Below are 21,915 nucleotides of genomic sequence, written 5' to 3' on the forward strand. Positions count from 1 at the left end.
AAATTGGCAGAAGCTGGGGCTAACAGTGGGAACTCACACCGCTCCCCAGATTCGAACCATTGACCTCTTGGTCAGCAAGTTCAGCAGCTCAGCAGTTTAACCTGCTGCACCAAAGGGGGGAGGGGTTGCTTTTTACAACCTTTAAAAATACACATAGCAGAGAGCACAACAATCAACCTCTGGGCTTTTAAAAACTGCAAAAAATGCTCTTAGCAATGACTTCATAGAATGTCCAAACTTTTTAAACCACCGTTTTTTTTAATCCAGTCCAACTGGAACCATAACGTTCCTTTTAGATACTAAAGCAGTTTAACAAGTTATCCAAATGGCAACCTATCCATTGGATCAATTACTTACAGATCTTCATGTTTTTACCATATCATGTCTTTCATCAGAATACAGATCATTCTCACTTTGCAAAATGCATTCTGCTATTCCCTTCCATAAGGTCACCTTGTTAACTTCAGAGCCAATCTTGAACAATCCTTCCAGCTGGGTTGGAAGTGAGAAATAAGCTGTATGACTAATATGTCCTACTGCACTCTGAGTTTTTTTTTTCAAAAAGTCGCAGTAATTACATCTACTTTTCTCAGCAGTATTCAAATTTAGGAAATAAATGATAAAAGAAGTTCCTTACGAGCTTTCGCAGAACCTTCGAAGAGTGCTTGGCTTTTCTTGATTACGCCTCTGCCGAAACCAACGCTGAATACTGCGAACATCCCAGTCCAGCTGCTTAGACAACCCTTCAAGCCTCTTCTCATCTGGATGCTATAAAAATGTTAAAGGGACAAGAAATTATTCTTGTGCTGACATTTCAGAACCAATGTTAATAATCACCCACTATAGATTCAGTTAATAGGGAGCATGGCTGGCTGGAGATGGTGGCGGGATATAAAGTCGTCGTCGTCATCATCATCATGTTTATTTTTTAAAAAATACAATTTGGCTTTCTTGAATCATCTCTAGCCTTTGTAGTAATACTTTTAAATATTGTTTACTGTAAATCTAAATACACTGATTTGTAGAAAATACAGACAATGGCAACTCCGTGAACCAGCAGGACTTATGTATGCATTGGGCACTATTTGCTCTTTCACTTTGGACAACAAAATGCACCTGAAAATAAAGGAGTGAAAAAAAATGAATTTGATAAGCCTTTATAAAAATTGGAGTGCTTAAGTAAATGTCACAGAAAAGTGACAGAGGCCAGAAACTGATTTTAATTCAACTGATAGCCCAATTTGAATCGACCCATAGTATCAGTGGGATTTATCTAAGTTTTGACTTGTAAAGTTTCATTAATTCAGTGGGTCTATTTTAGGTGGGACTAACAATTGGGTTTGACTCATTGCTTGCATATGTCCTATTGAAAACTGTGGTGCATAATACAAGCTACTTTATACTCAAGTGTAGCAAACTAAAGAAGAAATGGGTAGAACTGCATGAGAATAAAAGTCAAATTTAGCAGAGAGCTTCCATGTTTTGTGAACATGATAAATATTCAAATGCCAGGCAGGAAAAAAGTGTGTTAATTCCAAAAAAATCATACGTAACAGCTGAACCACTTCAAAATGGGGGTGGAAAGAGGAGACCAGAAGAGTCATCAGTTTGAGTATGTCTCCACAAATACAAGTTACCTTGGCAACAGAGCTTGCAATCTTAAAAATGCTACTCATGAGCAAGTGCCCCAAAATGTGGGTGCAGAAAGCTTAAACAGCCCTTTATTCTCACACCTGTTATTAAACAGCAGAAGTCTTATACCATCTTTGCAATCAAGAAATGACTCTTCGAAGGTTTGGTTCAAATTATACCTATGCAATAATTCCCAGGTGGGCAGCAAAATATCTGAAGTGATTATCTGGAAGGGGGCAGAACAGTTGTTTTGTAGGCTGCATGTAAGTCAAATATGTACTGAATCACACTGCAATCATTTGCATGGAGGATACAGCTTGTAAAATGCAAGACTAACCTGCATACAAAATACATGAGCAATTGCAGACCAGTGTGAATGGAAACAAAGAGCAATAAAGAACAGGCACTAGCATGTCCATCCATCCCCCTCCCTAAAGAAGAAATAAAGTGGTTTTGAGAGAATACTCTCAGACAGTGACTATACGCTTGCTAAGCCTTTTATCAGAAGCGAAACGGCACTACCAGCCCTACAATCACTGTCTGATCAAAAAGCTCAGACAAGAAGAGAGGCTGCTACAAAAACACATGTGCTCTATATAAGAAGAAACAGTGCAAACAATCCAAGAGGAAAAATCACATGGTTTTCCTCTTGAAAGGTGCAGAATATACAACAGTATAAGCATTGTATAGTATTGCAACTGAATGCAAGGTTTAGAACAGGGGTGGGAATACACTGATTTCCAGATATTTTAGACTCTTCACATTCACAATCCTTTTCCGTGGCCCAAATGAAGACAGTAGGGAGTATAGTTAATGTCAATTATTTTATGCTGCTAAAATGACTAAGGTTGCGAAAAGAGGATTTTATAATGACAAGATAATCCTGGTTTGTTTGAACAAACCTCGGTTAATCTAAACCACAGGGTTTCATGGACCTTTTCATCAGCTGTCCTATGACAGTAGAAAAACCTGAAGGTAGAGCTCAGACAGCTAGATGCTCAAGTGACACAAGTCCAATCTCTACCAGCAGGACTACCCAGACAGTTTAATGATAAATCTTAAACTTCCATTTTATGTATATTTTTGTTTGTGTATTTTAAAGTGTATTCTGTGGAAATATGTTTTAATATCAATATGTATATTCTACGAAGTATTTAAAAAAGATTCTGTGTTTTGACTCGGTGTTTTAGCAGTGTTGTAACCCACCTCGAGCCATGAGGAGAGGCGGGGAAGAAATAATAATAATAATAATAATAATAATAATACCAGGAGTTGCATCTGGCCTTTTCAACTATACATTAGTTTAGTTATGTGCAAATGATCTTGTTTCATTAAAAACCCACAAATAAAAAAAATACAATAGCCATAGAGCATTTAATTAAAACATGCCTACTAATAGCAATGTTCTGTATTTCAATCCTTTTGTTCACTTTCATTACATATTGAAATGTATGGCTATGAAACTCCCTTCCTGGCAATATTAGATCCGCCCCCTCCCTCCTGTCCTTGAGAAGGATGGTGAAGACCTGGCTGTGGGACCAAGCCTTGGGGGCAGTGCAATGAGGCAACAATAGAATGGTGTCCTGAGATGGTTTTTTAAGCAACTGATTTTAAAGTGGATGTAAGTGATTTTAATATTTGTGTATATTTATGGTTTTATGCCTCAGCATTGAATGTTTGCCATATATATGTTGTGCTCTGCCCTCAGTTCCCTACGGGGTAAGAAAGGCAGAATATAAATGTTTCAAATAAATAAATAAATATTAAGGCTAGGCCAAGACATGTTCCTGGCTGAACTAACACGAAAGCTGGTGCACCTTTGACATAGATGACCCAGTCAGACTGGCTACTGGCTATATTGTTTCAATGTCAGTAATAGACAGAATCTTCGCAATATGTGAGGCAACATGACATCTTGTGTGATATATGTAACTGTTAGGGCTGGGCGGTTTCGTTTCGTAATTCGTTAAAAATTCGTTTTTTTAATAACGAAGCGATTTTGAACCATTCAGGAGCATCTGAAAAACGAAATGTTTCGTATTCGTTTCGAAATCGGTTTGAAATCGTTTCGTTATTATTTCCGCATGTCTGGGGCAAGTTTTACAGCTGTTGTTTGTTTAATTAGTGAAAAAAAAATTATAAGTATCACACCAACAGTCAACAACAGAGGGAGAGGGAAGCTTCAAAAGTTCCCTCTGTCCCATATGGAGGTTTTTTAGCGTATTGCGCAGTCGCGTCCGCCATTAACGAATTGATTCGTATTCGTTTCGAAATCGTTTCGTAATTGTTTCGTAATTTACGAAATTTCGTTAATATCGAACTTTTTTAAAGAAAAATTTCAGAATTCATTTAAATATTGAAACGCAAAAACCCCCAAAAAACGAATCGAGTTTAGAAACAAATTTTTCCATGGTTGCCCAGCCCTAGTAACTGTATCTTCAGATGGGAATGCGAGAGAGGTGGAAACACCCAAGGATAATCCTCAGGTGCAAAAATAATTGCCTCAGTCTACTTAAGACTATACATTATCTTCTATATCATTAAGAGTATTAAAGCTGTAAGTGGATAAGCCTATCACAAAGACTATCTTCCTGACATGGTGAAAGTAAGCTGGCAGAAACTTAGTGTTCAGAGGATATAGCTTCCACAAGTTAAAGTACAGTAAGAGGGCAAAAGACCCATAGAGCAGAAGAGTGTTTTCAGCAGATCCTTTCTTAACTCTTGAACAATGTAAACCTGTCCACGCTTATTTGGAAATAAGAGCCATTTAACTTAACTGGCCCTGCTTCTAGAAAACCTTATGCTATTGAAATGCCCTTTTAAGAACCCACATGGTGTGCTGTGAGCTCCTTGTTACCATCCCAGTAAAACTTGAATAATTGTGCCCAAAAAATCACTCATGTATTTTACAATACGGTCAATCTGGCCATCACTCCAAGCACCAAAGAGTGGAGGTTTCCAATCCAGATGGTACTTTACTGAGCATCTCTTCTAAATGAGAATTATATTTTTCACTGAATGAAGAATCTCTTTTCATTTTTCCAAAATAATGTAAAGGTATTGCACATACTTTACCTTTGTAATCGCAGTGAAGACTTTTTCAAGAATAGCATTAGGCTGAGCCTTTTGTGGTCCATTGGCCTGAACCTTTAGGCCTAAGGCACATGGCTTGGCTATAAACCTAAAGCATAAAAGAGAGAAAAAGATAAGAGAGAATGTTAAGAAGTAAATAATAATAATAATAATAATAATAATAATAATAATAATCCTTTATTTGTACCCCGCTACCATCTCCCGGAGGACTCGGTGCGGCTTACAAGAGGCCGAGCCCAAATACAATAGTAAAAACAATAACAACAAACAACAACAAAATAACTAAAAAAACAGCAATAACATCAACAACACACAATGATGCAATTAAAAACAATGGCAGGGCCAAATGTAATAATGAAGTTAAAAAGTGCTGGGCGTGACCAGGTGGAGTGTTTGGAGGGGGGTGGGTATGCAGAAATCCTGAATCTCTGATAAAGTGCATTGGGACATAATGGTAGAAGTTTCCTTATTCTGGAAAGGCACACTGGAACAATCACGTCTTCAAGCTCCTCCTAAAGATTGCTAGTGACGGGGCCTGCCTGATGTCTTTAGGGAAAGAGTTCCAGAGTCGAGGGGCCACCACCAAGAAAGTCCTATCCCTCGTCCCCACCAATCGCGCTTGCGATGCAGGTGGGAGCGTGAGCAGGGCCTCTCCAGATGAATGAAGACATCGTGTGGGTTCGTACACAGAGATGTGGTCACACAGGTAGGCAGGTCACAAACCATTTTAGCCTTTGTGGGTAAGCACCTGCACCTTGAATTGGGACCGGAAAATGAATGGCAGCCAGTAGAGCTCCTTAAACAGGAGGGTTGACCTCTCCCTGTAAGGAGCACCAGTTAACAAACCTGGCCGCCGCCCATTGGACCGATTGAAATTTCCGGGCCGTTTTCAAGGGCAGCCCCATGTAGAGCGCATTGCAGTAGTCCGATCTGGGAGTGACTAAGGAGTGGACCACACTAGCCAGATCTGCCTTCACGAGGTCGCAGTTGGGGCACGAATCTTAATTGTGCAAAGGCCCTCCCGGCCACCGCCGACGCCTGAGCTTCAAGCGACAGTGATGAGTCCAGGGGGACACCCAATATGATATCCAAAAAACCCTCACTATTCATATTGCAAGGAAGCAGGAAGTCCCGTTACATCTGAACCAATGCCCTGTTGTCAGAATTGTTGAGGGGGAAGAGCAGGTAAGTTCGGCATGAGCTAATTGAATACAGTCAGGCTCACATATCTATGAATGGTACTGTTACATTATATGGGCAGAGCCCAAAAAGGGGCCTAGACAGAGGATAGTCCATTTTAAGGGGGGGGGGGGGTGCTATTTCCTCCAGTTTTCCTGTTATCAAAAACATTAACCTCTCCTGTTGTGATTTTAAAAGATACATTTGCAATGAGAGAGGAGTTAGCTGAGATGCCTGACAGAAAGAAAGACTAGTAATACTGTTTTAAATAAAAGAAAAGAAAAACAACAACAAGTATTTAAAGTCATTTTTACAGACAACTTCAGTAGAAGCTGAGTTGAGAGAGACAATAAACTGTAGATGAGATGGGGAAGAGCCATAGGAGTAGGTTCTTGTGGGTTTTTTCGGGCTATAGGAGCCATAGGAGTGTTTCTTGCCAGCTTGTTGAAATTATAAAGAGAAAAGAATTTCAGCCTTATTCCAGACTGGCGGCATACACGTACCACATGATAAATACTCATGTAAACAAGATTGTGTCAGGCCATTTTGGCTGCATGTTTATCTCTGTATCAGCACTCTCTTGGTTGATGGGATATTTTCTCTCTCTCCCTCACACACACAAACATACGCACTCAGACTCAATTATGTTGATTCTCCTCCACTGATAGAAGCAAAACACGGATAATTCAACATGAACAACAAGGGTTGGGCCCAAAAAAAGCGTAATTCATTCATGTATTGGTGTAAAGTAGGCAAAAGACCTTTGGTTACTCAGCTGCAGAACTTCTAAGGGAGTTGATAGGGAAGGCTCCAATGTTGCCCTTAAGAGCTTCTGGTGAAAACTATTATTAAAGGGAAGGGAGTGCTGTCAGGGTGGAGTGAGCCGATAAAATTTTCTAAAAATCAAAAATGAGAATTGTGGATCCCTTCCCCAGAAGATTTTGGAGCACAATGCCTCTCATCGCTCACCACTGGCTGTGTTGGCTAGGGCAGACAGATGTTGAAGTACAAAAACAGCATTAGAGGACCACAAGTTGCCCATGCTGGTACATCTGAAATTAATAAGTTAGAGCCAACAAACCAAATTAAATATCAAAGGGAACTGTTCAGAGTCATATTGTTCAGTAGTGACGGCTGGACATGTATAGCAAATATATAGACTTAAAGCCTGAAAGAGGGTGGAACAAGGATGTGTGTGGATGTGGATGGCATAACTCAGGGTATCTAAGGATGTGGATGTGTGTAATGTGGGTGGCATAACTCAGGGTATCTAAAAGATGGGATAAGAGACTAATTAGATTCTACAAGATGCAGCAATAATAAGTGAGGAGAAAGAAGAAAAACAGGAGTTTATGTGTAAACCAGAATCTGGACTTACAGAAGGTATTGGATTACAACTGCTATCAGGACTAACCAATATATCCTATATACCCATATATACAAGCAGTCCCAGCGTAACAAACATTCGACTTACAAACGACTCATAGTTAAGAAAGTGATTGAGACAACAGGAAGCAAGAGGAAATATATCCTTCAGAAGGGAAATTCACTCTGGTAAGTTATCATGGGGGAAAGGTGTCTCCACTAAATCTCTCCTGGTTGCTTCTGGAGTGAGAGAATCAGCTGTCTACGAAGACGTTGCCCAGGGGACGCCCGGATGTCTTGCAATCCTGCGAGGAGGCTTCTCTCATGTCTCATGTCATGGAGCATTGCAGTGCACCCAAATACCTGGGAATCACTCTGGACCGTGCTCTGACCTAAAAGAAGCACTGCCTGAATATCAGGCAAAAAGTGGGTGCTAGAAACAATATCATACAAAAGCTCACTGGCACAACCTGACACAGTGAAGACATCTGCTCTTGCACTAAGCTGCTCCGCTGCTGAGTATGCATGCCCAGTATGGAACAAATCTCACCATGCTAAAACAGTGGATGTGGCTCTTAATGAGACATGCCGAATTATCACGGGGTGTCTGCACTCTACACCACTGGAAAAACTACACTGTCTAGCCAGTATTGCACCACCTGACATCTGCCAGGAAGTAGCAGCCAATAGTGAAAGGACCAAGGCGGTGACATCTCCAGCTCATCCCCTGTTTGGGTATCAGCCAGCACTTCAACAACTTAAATCAAGAAATAGTTTTCTAAGATCTACAGAGACACTCGCTGGAACACCCCAGCAAGCGAGAGTCCAAAAGTGGCAGGCTCCAACCCAGAACCTCAATCAATGGCTGATACCAAATGAGAGACTCCCCCTTGGACACACAGAAAACTGGGCAACTTGGAAGGCACTGAACAGATTGTACTCTGGCACCACGAGATGCAGAGCCAATCTTGGGAAATGGGGCTACAAAGTGGAATCCACGACATGTGTGTGTGGAGAAGAACAAACTGCAGACCACCTGCTGCAATGCAACCTGAGCCCTGCTACATGCACAATGGAGGATCTCCTTGCGGCAACACCAGAGGCACTCCAAGTGGCCAGATACTGGTCAAAGGACATTTAATCAACTACCAAACTTGTAAATTTTGTGTTTTGTCTATTTGTTTATTTTGTTAAAAATGTAATACAAATGTCTAGTTGCTCCTGATACGATAAATAAAATACTGAATCTTTCCCAACAACCTTGTTTCCACAACAAGTCATTTTTCCATATGGTAGTTAATGGTAAGGACTGATGGAAAATACAGACCAACTTCTGGAGGGCCATATGTGCCACTTTCCAGGCATACTTGCCAACCCAGTACAGAGTCTCCAGAAATCACAAGAAATCACAATTCCTGCAGTTAGGGATTATATAACACTAGCTGTGCCCTGCCACGCGTTGCTGTGGCCTATAGTAAAACTTATCAAAGTTGAGGTAGATATCTGGACTATTATGAAAGAGAGGTACCTACCTATTCCTTCCCCCTTTTCCTCCCCCTTTCTCTACTTTCTTCCTTCTCTCCCTCTTTCTTTCTTTCCTTCTTTCACTACTTGGTTTCATCCTTCTCTCTTTCCTTCATTCCCTCCCCCTTTCTTCCTTTGCCTTTCTTCCCTCCCTGTTTGCTTCCTTCTTTCACTTTTTATTTCCTTTTATTTCACCACCATCATAACAATAACAATAATGCAATGCATTGCCTCTGGGACCTGACACCTCTCCCATTCCCCCTAAAAGGGTCTCATAGGAACAATAGCATCATAATAATAATAATAGAAATAACAACCTTTACCCGCCACGTGTTGCTGTGGCCAATCTTCCCTCTTTCTCTCCTTCTTTCCCTCCCTCCCTCCCTCCCTCCCTTCTTCCTTCCTTCCTTCCTTCCTTCCTTCCTTCCTTCCTTCCTATCTTTCCTTCTCCTCTTCTTTCTCTATCTCTTTCCTTCCTTCCCCCTTTTTCTTTCTCTTCTGCTGTCTCTCTTTTCTTTCCTTCCATCTTTCCTTTTCTTTCCTTTTCTTCTTCCTCTAACTTTCCTTCCTTCCCCCTTTTTCTTTACCTCCCCTTCTCTTTCTTCCTTCTTTCCTTCCTTCCTGTCTTTCCTAGATTTTGACAGGGCGGGAAGGGGCGGGGTGGGGTTTGGAGGTGGCCTGAAGTAAAAGGAGGTAAGATTGGGGCAGGGGAGTGATGGAGCGTGGGGTTGCGTGTGTGTGTACGGCGGCGGGGGGAGTGATGGAGCCTGGGGTTGCATGTGTGTGTGCGGCGGCGGGGGGAGTGGGGTTGCGTGTGTGTGCGGCGGTGGGGGGAGTGATGGAGCGTGGGGTTGCGTGTGTGTGTGTGGTGGCGGGGGGAGTGATGGAGTGTGGGGTTGCGTGTGTGTGTGCGGCAGGGTGTGTGTGTGTGCGGGAAGCGGCGTGGCGGGGCGGGGCTTGGAGTGGGCATGGTTTCCGCGCGATGGAACTTGCGGCTGGGCGCCAATGCGGATGCTCAGTTGTTTTGCCATTTTGTGAGTGTGTTGTGTTGTTTTTCATTTTGAGTAGATATGTTTGTACCTTGGGGGTTGTGTTATGGGCATGGGAATTTTGGTTAAGTTTCGTTGGGGTTTTTTTGAGTTTTGTTCTTTTGCCGTTTTGTGAGTGTGTTGCTGTGTTGTTTTTCATTTTGAGTAGATATGTTTGTACCTTGTGGGTTGTTTTATGGGCATGGGGATTTTAGTTAAGTTTCGTTGGGAGATTTTTGAGTTTTGTTGTTTTGCCGTTTTGTGAGTGTGTTGTTGTGTTGTTTTTCATTTTGAGTAGATATGTTTGTACCTTGTGGGTGGTGTTATGGGCACGGGGATTTTGGTTAAGTTTCGTTGGGGGATTTTTGAGTTTTGTTGTTTTGCCGTTTTGTGAGTGTGTTGTTGTGTTGTTTTTCATTTTGAGTAGATATGTTTGTACCTTGTGGGTTGTGTTATGGGCACGGGGATTTTGGTTAAGTTTCGTTGGGGGACTTTTGAGTTTTGTTGTTTTGCCGTTTTGTGAGTGTGTTGTTGTGTTGTTTTTCATTTTGAGTAGATATGTTTGTACCTTGTGGGTTGTGTTATGGGCACGGGGATTTTGGTTAAGTTTCGTTGGGGGGTTTTTGAGTTTTGTTTCCTCGTTGGATGCCCCTAACAAATTTATATATATAGATAGGGGAAAGCTTGAACATAAATACACACCAGCTCAATAACACTTAGTCTTCAGCCCTAACTCCTAACAAAATGCCAGAGTCACTTCACAAAAGAAGTTTTGGAGAAAGCATGCTAATATATGTTTGGAATTGCAGCCATTACCATCGCCCCCATGACACCATGTACAGTCGCTCCGTCCCCACATTACCATGCAAATTCCATAAAATTATCTGCTAAAATTGTACACTGCTGACTATTTTCAGCATGCCAAGATCTCCCAGTGAGTGTATATGAACTAATTCACTGTGAAATTCCTCCCACCCCAACAGGACTTGTCAAGCATTTCCCACACCAAGGAACAACCCTGTTTTTTCTGCATTCCAACTGCAATGCTTCTGTTTGAAAGAATCTGAAAATATCGAACAACCAGCATAACCAGTTTGAGCAACAAATACAATGGGCTCTTGGTATCTGATTTGGTTTGGTTCCAGGCCCTCCTGTGTTGAAGTCCCATATATATGAAATGGTGTAGTAGAATGGCATGATTGAAGATTGACAGGTTGAAGGTTCGAATTCGGAATTTGGGGAGAGCATGGATGAACTCCCGCTGTCCGCTCCAGCTCCCCATGTGGGGACATGAGCAAAGCCTCCCACAAGGATGGTAAAACATCAAAAACATCAAAAACATCCGGGTGTCTCTGGACAACCCTCTCGCAGATGGCCAATTCTCTCACACCAGAAGCGACTTGCAGTTTCTCAAGTTGCTCCTGACATGAAAAAACGTAAAATGTCTCCCTTATATAAAATGGGAAAGTAAAGATTTGATTTTTTGGATTTTTTTTTTGCTGGGGGGGACGGGACTTTTCAATCTGTGAATGCCTGAATTCATGGATACAACAATTGTGAATACGAGGGGTTGACTATATACCAGAACGAAGAAACACTTTTTTAAAGTCATTTGTCCTTCAGATTACTCCCAACAGCAGTCTGAATGTTAGTTTTAATTTTAAGCTCTTCAATTTAAGATTTTCCCATTTCCCCCTACACGCTTATTAGAAACCCAGCAGCAGCAGTCCCCTTTCTGCTTAGCATGAGACTTTTTGAAAAGCTTGGTTCAAATCTATGCTTTGCTTTAAACCCCTCCTTCGATCAGAGGAAAAGGCCTAGCTACGTAAAACTGGTAACAGAAAGTTATCTATGTCAGATATTCTACCGACGATGTTACATTCCCTAAATACCTTTAATTATTTTCAGAAGTATGCAGATAAACCACAACTTTATTACACTTGTAGTTAAGAGATCCACTACACAAGAGGTTTTCCACATTCTTTCTTTGTTTTTGTGAGCCGGTTCCTCTCCCTCCCACACACATATAATTTCATTTCCAATGGAAACCACTAATGGTACGGTATTTGCAACAGAATTTTAATTAAACATGGTAATTCAAGCCAGTTTTCAAATCTGTATCATACGCTAAAGACACCAGATCCAGGATAGAGCGGAAAGACAATTTGCAATTTTACTGGTATTTTGAAAAAGACACACTGTTCTTTTCCAAGTTTCACAGCAGATTTTTTTCATGTTTTTTTTCATGTTGCTTATATTACTCTCTCTAAATGGCAGATTTCTGTTAGGGATGTGTAACTGTTAATATCTGGACAAATAAGCTTTTAAAAATCCCATGACATTATTCACAAAGCAGTTAGATAAAACTATTGTACACCACCAATTCCACTACACACACAAACACGCTAAAACAATAGCTAGCCTTTAAAAAACAACCTCATACATTATATCAGTAAACCAACCCTATTATGAGGAAGTACTGTTCATGAAATATTGGCAAGAATATTTTCAATATATTCCCAAGACATTTCTCTATTAATGCCATTCAATTCACAAATGCATTGAAGGAATAGATTCACAGGTCAAAATTGGCAGTTCTCCAGTTCGGGCTTTACTGTCCTTCTATTTGCCACAATTGAAGTCTAATGCTCATGTCGTTCAAAATTGTATATTTAACAGTGCATCAGTGATCTGAGCGTTGAACTAGGTCCTTTGGAAGACCAGGGATTGAATTTCCACTCAGCCACAGAAATGGCTTCTGTGATCTTGGGGAAATCACATTCTCACAGCCTAAAAGGAAGGCCAAAGCAAACCTCTTCTTTAAAAAAAACCTGTGACAGGGTTACTGTGAGCTGTGGTTGATTTGAACATGTAACAATAATTTCAATATGTAACAACAAATACATAAAAACAGCATAAAGAGAACCAAACAATTAGCACTCAACAGACTGTTGTAACATGCACACATGCACTTTTAATTGTGGTCGGGGCGAGGGGGAGGAGCAAAAATGCATCCCTGAATATTCTGGAGAAACAGTAGGATGAAATATAATGAAATCAATATTAATTATGAACAGGTAGCTACAGGTGATTAACACTATACTTATATGTCTACTTTTCTGGCAGTTGAATTACATCAAGTTGCACATCAAACTACTTTATGTAAGATTTGTTGGAGACAGTCATCCAAAGTAGCCCTTTTCTGAGTGACTAGAGATACGACTAAAATTGGTGACCGTCAGTTGTCAGGAACAACAGATATTGATCCATTTTGCCAAATCCACATCTGAACAGGAGAAATTGTAGCTAAATGGTCTGAAAGCAGCAATTAGACAGGTAGCCAAATCTTGTCTTTCCACTCCCTGGGTGTTGTGTGCCTTCAGATTGTTTCCAACTAAAATGATCCTAAAATGGACTTATTATAGGATGTTCTTGGCAATACGTGTTCAGAAGTGGTTTGCCATTGCTTTTTTCCGAGGGTGACATTTTTAATGAGAGGGAAGGGGGGGGGTTGCGGGACCCTCTATTTTTCCCCTTTCGCCTTGTTTATTGTGCAACATGAAGAAACACCTTGAAGCCACTTCTTTTAAGCTTCAGATCTTTAGATGTCAGGTTCGCTAATCTACACAGCATTCTACAAACAAGGACAGATCAGTCATATGCTACAAATGTTCCACAGAAGTCTTTATCACCTAAGTTATCATCATAGTATTCAGATCTACTATGTTGTTAGCTCACATTTTTCTATTAAGGTAAAACAGCACATCTTAAAATAGCAATGCATTTGAATTTGAGCAAGAATTTGAGAACAGAAAATACAGATGTATAGCAAATGAAGTACTTCACAGCCAGCTGGTTAACATCTGATGCAGTATCTAAAAATAAACAGCTCTTGAAATTTCAGCTTTCCAAAACAATAGGGTGGAGAAAACATTTGCACATGTACAGTGCATTGTATGCCATATTTCTAATATTTAACTATGTGATATGAATTAGTATGTTATTGTATGCATTTCAAATAGTTGCCCTTAGTTTTTCTGAAGTGAGAGGCATATTGCAATGAAGAGACTCACATTTCCTAGGAAAAAATCACCAGCACTGACCTCTATTTGGCATCGTATCTCCCATTCCACTCCCCTGCTTAACATAAAACAGACTGAACTAATTTCCATATCTCCCCAATAATGACAACCCTGACAGTTGAGAGACACACTTCCAAAAGTTAAAGGCAAAATACTCATCATAGACTAAGGTAATTTGGAATAGAACTTTTATGGTAGAATGAGTACATAGAAAACTCCAGCTTTATGACTCAGTTTAGATATGGAAATACATACATGATGATTAGTTAAAGTACAACCATTTAAGGCTTCTCCAAGATGCAAACCGTTTGTTCACCATGCAGAAATGCAAACATGCAAAAGAAGAGATTTGGGGATAGATTAATCGGTTAAAAAAACATATGCATCCTGAGACATGAATGAATATGGACTATGGCAAGGTAACCATTAAAAAAAAAGACAGGAGAAAAAAATCGACATATGAAATAGTAATTAAAAGTTAATGCATAGTTAAAGCAATGGTGTTTCTCATGGCAACCTATAGATGTGAGAGCTAGACCATAAGGAAAGCTGAGCGAAGGAAGATAGACGCTTTTGAACTGTGATGCTGGAGGAAAATTTTGAGAGTGCCATGGGCCGCAAGAAGGTCAAACCATTCCATACTTCAGAAAATAAAGCCGGACTGCTCACTGGAAGGAAGGATATTAGAGGCAAAGATGAAGTACTTCGAGGCAAAGGTGAAGCATGTTTAAGTAAAACCATGGACATCAAACTGCTGGAGAATGGGAAGTACTACACGTGAAGATGGGAGCTGGGTGATAGAGAAGCTTCTTGAGTGCCAGGGAAATCCAAAGAAGGAGAATCCTACTAATACAACTTTTTCATTTTCTTCTCCATCTACTATTTCTAACACTAAATGTGACAAGTGACTGAATGAGGATTGTTGCAATCAATGTTCTGAATTGCATGACATGCAGGTTCCTCACAGAGCTCCCTGAGGATGACACTGTCCTCATGATTCAGTTATCAGACTACAGCTGGTGACTGATCCTTGGCTGCCCTGACGGCATCATGCTGTGTCAGGGGAGCAGGAAAAGGCTGAGGAAGGAAGGCTTTCTCTACCTTATGAGAAAGTCTTTAAAAACTGCAGTTTTCAAAGATGTTCCTGCAGTAAGGACAAAACAATCATTTTTTTTCCCTGCAGGAATGAATAGTTTAAGCAAAACTTCCCTATCCCAAGGAACAAGCCAAGGTTACAAGTTGGGATATTCCAACAAACCAGTGTTTAGATAAGTCAAAGTATGCAAAGCATCAGCCAATCACAGGTTCCGACAATAGTCGGTGGCTGTTTAAAAAGTCATGATTACTTCTTAGCAGACATAGGTTGACTCATCACATGTCAGATTTAATTAAAATGAATCACAAACTGTTGCAGATGTCTTTCCATATCGTAACAGCTTGTGGCATTGTTTGCTGAAAGCTGGCTCATCCTGATGAGCAAACCTTCTTCTGCTAAGAAGCCATGGTTTGCTAAACAGCCATAACTGTAGTTTGAAACCATGGTTGATTTGGTTTACAAACTTTGACTTGGGGGTGCATTAAATAACAAGCAAATCTGGTTCTCTATCAAGCAGGAAAAACAATAGTGGGAAATAGTATGCAAACTAAATAAATTTCACCTTTCTTGTACATAGCAGAGAAGACTGTTCAAATACAGTTAGATAACTTTTACACTTAGATTTAAGAAATACCAGTACAATAAAAGACATATTTTCTAATCTCTGGAAACTACACTGTTTCCAGAAAAACTGTAAGCAGTGTAAAATGTATATATGTATGTTTGTGTGTATGCACATGTGTATGTGCACACACACTCACTCACTCACACACACACACACACACATATACACATATATAGTGTGTGTGTATCAACAGTATTTATCTATGCCTGGATGATGTGAAAATCACATCCAAAGAGACCTGTGCCTCCCACTGATGATGGATCTGGAACAACCTTGAACAAACTCACCAAAACCAATAGAAAATACTGGGAGAGAGGGGTCGAATTGACCCTGGATCTGGATCAAATCTGATACACAGCCCCCTCCCCGACCAACATGAAGTACTGGAAGGTTTGGGGGCAATGACAGAGAACAGTGGGAGTTATAGTTCGCCCATACTCAAAGTGCATTGTGAACACCATCAGCAATGGATCTGCACCAAACTTGGCACATACCTAACAACTTTAAGTACTGGTGGGGTTGAGTTGTAGTTCATCCACATCTTTATGAATTTTCTAATTGAATCATTCATAAAATCCCAAACCAAATAATTACTACTTCTAATATTTATATTTACCACGTGCCAAACCTGGACATTGTCTAGTATCTAAGCTAGTGTATGTATATGTGTCTGTGTATGCATGTGTGTATAACAATTATAGCAGAGCAAATGCCCCAGCTATTCAAGGAGAATGACAGTCAGTTTTACAACTGAAATAGCAGAGAGCTGAAGTAAGAATGACAATAGTGGTGACAGTTTCTCTGACACTATTTTGTAACACTATCCCTTCCAAACTCAAGCAATGAGTGTCAACAGAAATAAAGCTCAAATAGAACTATTGAGAAACAAAAAGGAAGAAATACCAGCATACCTTGGAGAAATCCCACAAGCAAAACAGTTCAACAGAAGCAGGATCTACATTGCCATGCGATGCAGTTTCAGGATATAGATTAACTGCATTAAACTGGATCATATGGCACTGTAGACCCATATAATCCAGTTCAATATATTTAATCTGCATTCTAAAACTGGATTATATGGCAATGCAGATCCAGCCTGAACTTGCCAAGTGTCTCTGGTTCACTTTGCTAGACCGAAAAGGAAAACAGAATGTGGAATAAGAGCGGAAAGCCCTACTTCCTACCTTTTCCAATATCTTTTAGGAGGACATAGCTTGTAAAGTGGTAATGTGTGTTCAACCTCTCTGCCCTCTTGCTATGTTACTTGCAGGCAACATAAAAATTCAATAGACTTATAAAGTAGCCAGAGTCAGTCCTCCGTTTTTAATTTCTTTGCATGTCTGTAATAAAAAATATTTTGTGAATGTGTTTAAATAGACAATGATATGGACAAAAAGGCTCAAGAAATCCAATACTTTGTAGATGTCCATGACGCATGGAGATTCTTTAAAGCCATAAAGATAATCTATGGTCCAACAAATCATGTCATACACCCTTCATGTTCATCAGATGGAACCAAATTTCTGAAGGATAAAAAAATCAACTGAATTTTGTTGGAAAGAGAACTATCATAATAACTTCCTTAACCGCAGTTCCAATGTGGCCAAAGAGGCTTTCTCGCAACTTCCACAACAAACTAAGGATGAGCGGATATGATCTTTACTGTATGACAGCTCTAAGAAAAAATGCAGATAACAAAATCAACCTCTGTACATGGCATTCATTGACCTTACAAAGGCATAGTGGGTCACAATACTGTACCATATTCCTAAAAATATGCTGATGATAATGCAGTTTGCGCTCAGTCAGAAGAAGACCTACAAGCCACTAAATACCTTTGCAGAAGCAAACAAAAAGCTTGGCCAACCAAAGTGCTCTATCAGAAGGCATCAACTAATCCCTCTGCAATGCCAAAAAATAGTATAATGTTAGAAATGTTGACCAGTCCCACTACCTTGGCAGCCACCTCTCTACAAAAGTCAGCATCAACACTGAAATACAACACTGTCTGAGCTCTGAATGTTTGAGGATTGGGACATTTGTAGGGATACCCAGATGCTTGTTTATAAAGCTATTGTCTTCCCGATCCTGGTATAGTCCTGCGAAACGTGGACAGTCTACAAATGTCACTCTAAAATTCTGGAATGATTCCATCAGTGTTGCCTACAGAAATCCTGAAAATCTCTTGGAAAGACAGGCAAACAAATGTCAGCATGCTGGAAGAAGCAAAGACCACCAGCACTGAAGTGATGATTCTTCGCCATCAACTTCACTAGACTGGCCACGTTGTTCAAATGCCCAATCACTGCCTCCCAAAGCAGTTTCTCTACTGGAAAATGGAATGTTGGTGGACAGCAAAAGAGATTTAAAGACAGACTTAAAGCCAACCGTTAAAACTGTGGCATAGACATTGAGAACTGGGAAGCCCTGGCCTCTGAGCATTCTAACTGGAGGTCAGTTCTTACCAACAGTGCTGTAGAATTTGAAGAGGCATGAATGGGAGAGCAAAAGGGAGAAAAGTGTCAAGAGAGCATGTCAATCCAACCCTTCCTTGGGGCTGCCTTCCAACTGGAAACCAATGTCCTCACTGAGAAAGAACATGCAGATCAATAATAGGTCTCTACAGTCACCTATGGACCCATTGCCAAGACCTTATACTTGGAAGGCAATCATACTTGGCTGTCAGTGATAGCTTATGATGATAATGATAAAGAGACAATGATCATAGCTACATATCATTGAGTTTTCTTGGTAATTTTTAATCAATTTTTATTCAAGCTAACAAATCTACAAACATACAAACAAACAGAAACATATACAGAAAAACATATTAAAATGGTATAACCCCACAAACAAAACGTTAAAAAACCTTAATATATAAAACTAAATTAAAACAACTAACAGAACTCAATCTAAAACAGTCACCCTAAACACTATAACCCCATCCTACACATGCGACAAAACTAATCTATTTGCTTCACACTCTGATTAGTTTAATTTCTCAATTTGTGCTCCCTTAAAATATCACTGTACAACCACTCTTCTACTTTTAATGACACTCTTCTAATCAGTAAACCAATAGTAGAAAATTGTCCTAATTTTTGATGTAAAAAAGGACAAATAAGTCCTAGTTTTTCTTTAAAACTGTCAAGGATTTCTCCTCGATCTATGTTGAAGTTGAGACTTCTTCAGTAAGAACCTGACTTCTCTCACTATTAATAAAGTTTACCCTTTCAAGTTTGTATCAAATAATTTATATTATTAAAAGTAATGGATCAAGCAGTAACAGACCAGAACAAAAGCTAGAACTGTAGGCTCAAATCATGGTTTTAAATTTATTGGCCATTTAGTACCAACACTAAATATATGAAGCAGTCAGACTGACCCTCCTTTCTCCATTTCTTTCCTTTTTTAAATACGCACTTTGTCATGAACTGATGACATTCATGGACTGTGCCTAAGCTTCTTTCATTCCTGGCTCAGGACTTAATGACTTTATACAATCCTTTCACAGAACCTTAGATTTCACAGTTTATATGTTTGTAAGTACCATAATGTCAAAATCCTTTTGAATGTATATGGTTGGAATTAGACTTGTCATGTGGATATGTTATTTGCCACATGAAACTTTAATCTTCTAGTCCTGCCTCCTAATCTTCGATGCTCTCCACATTTTGGGACAACTATGAACCCATACAAATTGAGAAATGGGCCATAAAATATATAACTACTCAGAAAAATTCCCTCTGCCCTAAATAAAGCAGTTTATTGTATAAGATACCTATTTTTAGATTTGATTATCAAGGATCTATATATCAAGAAGAGACTCAGAGAGGCAGTGAACCCAGAAAGACATACATCATATTTTGAGTATTCAGATTCTTTTTTTTTTAAAGTTCATTTCTCAGTAAATACTACAACATTAAGAGTGTGTATCCTGGACAAAATGAATCTAGCCTGAAGGCTTCAACGCAAAAAGAATGGCAGTGTTGGCGACAATTGGGCCTTCAGAGGCAGGGAATACCACAACTAGGACAGAGAAAGCTCTCTCTTGTGTCCTCCTACAATGTCTTCCCCCTACACAGAGAAGGAATCGCCTTCAACAGAGCTCAACTCTCAAGCAGGCATACAGGGAACAATGGATTAACATTTAAGTTTATAGAAGAAAAATCACAAGGAGAAAGTGGATCCCGTAACAACAAAAAAGGCAAGAAGCACACAGCAAAAGAAAGACTAAAGCTGCATGAGAGCGAGCAATGGACTAGGAGACCAAAGTCAAATTTCTGCTTATTTATGGATATTCCCTTGATGGCCTTGGCAAGTCACACACTCTCAGCCTCAGAGAAAGGCAATCAAATCCCCTCTGAACAGATTCTGCAAAGAAAACAATGTAATGTTTTCCTTAGGTAAAAGGTAAAGGCTTCCTCTGACATTAAGTCTGGTTGTGTCCGACTCTGCGGGGGGCGGGGGTGGTTCTCATCTTAATTTCTAACCTAAGAAGTCGGTGTTGTCTGTAGACACCTCCAAGGTCATGTGGCCAGCATGACTGCATGGAGCGCCATTACTTTCCCGCAGAAGAGGGAGCTGTTGATCTACTCATATTCGCATGTTTTCGAACTGCTAGGTTAGCAGAAGCTGGGTCTAACAGTGGGAGTTCACCCTGCTCCCCGGATTTGAACTGCTAATCTTTCAACCAGCAAGTTCAGCAGCTCAGCAGTTTAACCCGCTGCACCACTGGGGGGCTATGTTTGCCTTAGGGTCATCATATGTCAGAAGGCACACAACAATAACAAAGCTATACATTACTGAAGACAAACATATGATATTTAAGCACACATAATGCTCTCAAACGATGCCTCTGTACAAATAGAATAAATGCATTTTCACACCATTTCAATTGCCATGGCTCACTCAATGCTATGGAATCATGGGAGTTGCAGTTTTATGAGATCACTAGCCTTCCCTGCCAAAGTGTGTTGGTTACCCTTTGAACCACAAATACCAGGATTCCATAGCACTGAGCCATGGCAGATAAAATAGTGTCAAACCGTGGTGTGAATGCACCCTAACAGACTTTTCACAATGACCATGCATGGAAACTATGTTGCCAAGTTCGAAGAAAATTTAACAAGCAGTTTTGCAGGTTGACCACATGCCCAATCAACTTAAAAACATTGCTTTAACCCATTCATGGACATCCAAAAAATAAAACGTCAATAATTGAAGCATGAGTTCATTGCCTGCATTTGATTTTAAAAACCTCACAGATGTACAGCAACTCAGTCTGTTCTGCCAAACAGATTGACAGAACTAGGTCAAACCTTTCTCTAGTGGCTCTAGCCAATCTCAGTCAATTTGATGCACCTCTTCTTAAAGTACAAATTCCAGATCTCATGGTTCTTATCTTCAAGTTACAAAGACCACTGCCTCGTATAAAAGGAGATAGGAAACTACTTTTTAAAATTCACAAATTCCTATCCTATCAAATCTGTTCTCTTAGCATTAGATGTTTTTCTTAACTGATCAATGAGAACACCACTTAAGGGAAAGCGGGGAGGCGGGGAGACATGTGAAAAGAGAAATGGCTTTTAAAAAATGTTGGAGGCAAATGAAAATCCAAAAAATGCCGATGCCAATTAGCTAAGTGTACAAGAAAAAAGGAAAGAATTGGCTTACAATTCTGTACAAGAGAAGCTTTGACAAATATTGCAGAGATCCATTCCTTTTTTGTGGTATTTAAGAGCTGAGAGCCAGTGTAGTGGTTTGAAGGTCACTGTACATTAGTGTTGATATGAAGCTACAGACAACAATTTAAGAGCTGGAACTGACAAAAGTAGAATTACAACTTATTTGAATATTTCATTTGCCTGCTGCAGATAAAGGTTGCAAAATCTTCACATTTATAGATTTACCTACTGACATTTCAAATTTGTCAGAAAGTCAGACTTTTTTGCACGTTTGCAAAAGTCACTTTTGGGGAGAAATACAACAAAGAGAGCATAACTACTATGTGCACAGAGTTATACACTAAAGTGTGGCTTATCTATTGCCATTAAGAACTCAGGCTTTATACAGTGCTCATTATACAAGGAAGCTACTGTATTCTTTACAGCCCAACCAAAAAGTCTTAGTTTCTTGGATATTTGGGGCACCGATTCAGAAAATTACATTGGATAGACTGCATCAGCTCTAGTTTCTTAGATATGGTTTTCAGGATTTTGTTATGGGCAAGAAGATGGCAACTGGTAGATGGCATATGTTCTGTATCTCAAAAAGTAAAGCTGATAGGAG

General features: G+C 39.9%; 1 protein-coding gene across 2 annotated transcripts in view; it reads right to left on the reverse strand.

The window, feature by feature from the left end:
- CERS6 (ceramide synthase 6) overlaps positions 1-21,915 on the reverse strand; it is a 128,327-nt gene that overhangs the window by 91,680 nt on the left and 14,732 nt on the right. For both annotated transcript variants that reach the window (XM_060778489.2, XM_060778498.2), the window contains exons 2-3: positions 4,708-4,813; positions 638-768 (exon numbers count right to left, since the gene is read on the reverse strand). In XM_060778489.2, the coding sequence (XP_060634472.1) occupies positions 638-768; positions 4,708-4,813 (237 nt within the window). The remainder of the gene's footprint in view (positions 1-637; positions 769-4,707; positions 4,814-21,915) is intronic.

This window comes from Anolis sagrei, chromosome 1, assembly GCF_037176765.1.
Source record: "Anolis sagrei isolate rAnoSag1 chromosome 1, rAnoSag1.mat, whole genome shotgun sequence".
NCBI lineage: Eukaryota > Metazoa > Chordata > Lepidosauria > Squamata > Dactyloidae > Anolis > Anolis sagrei.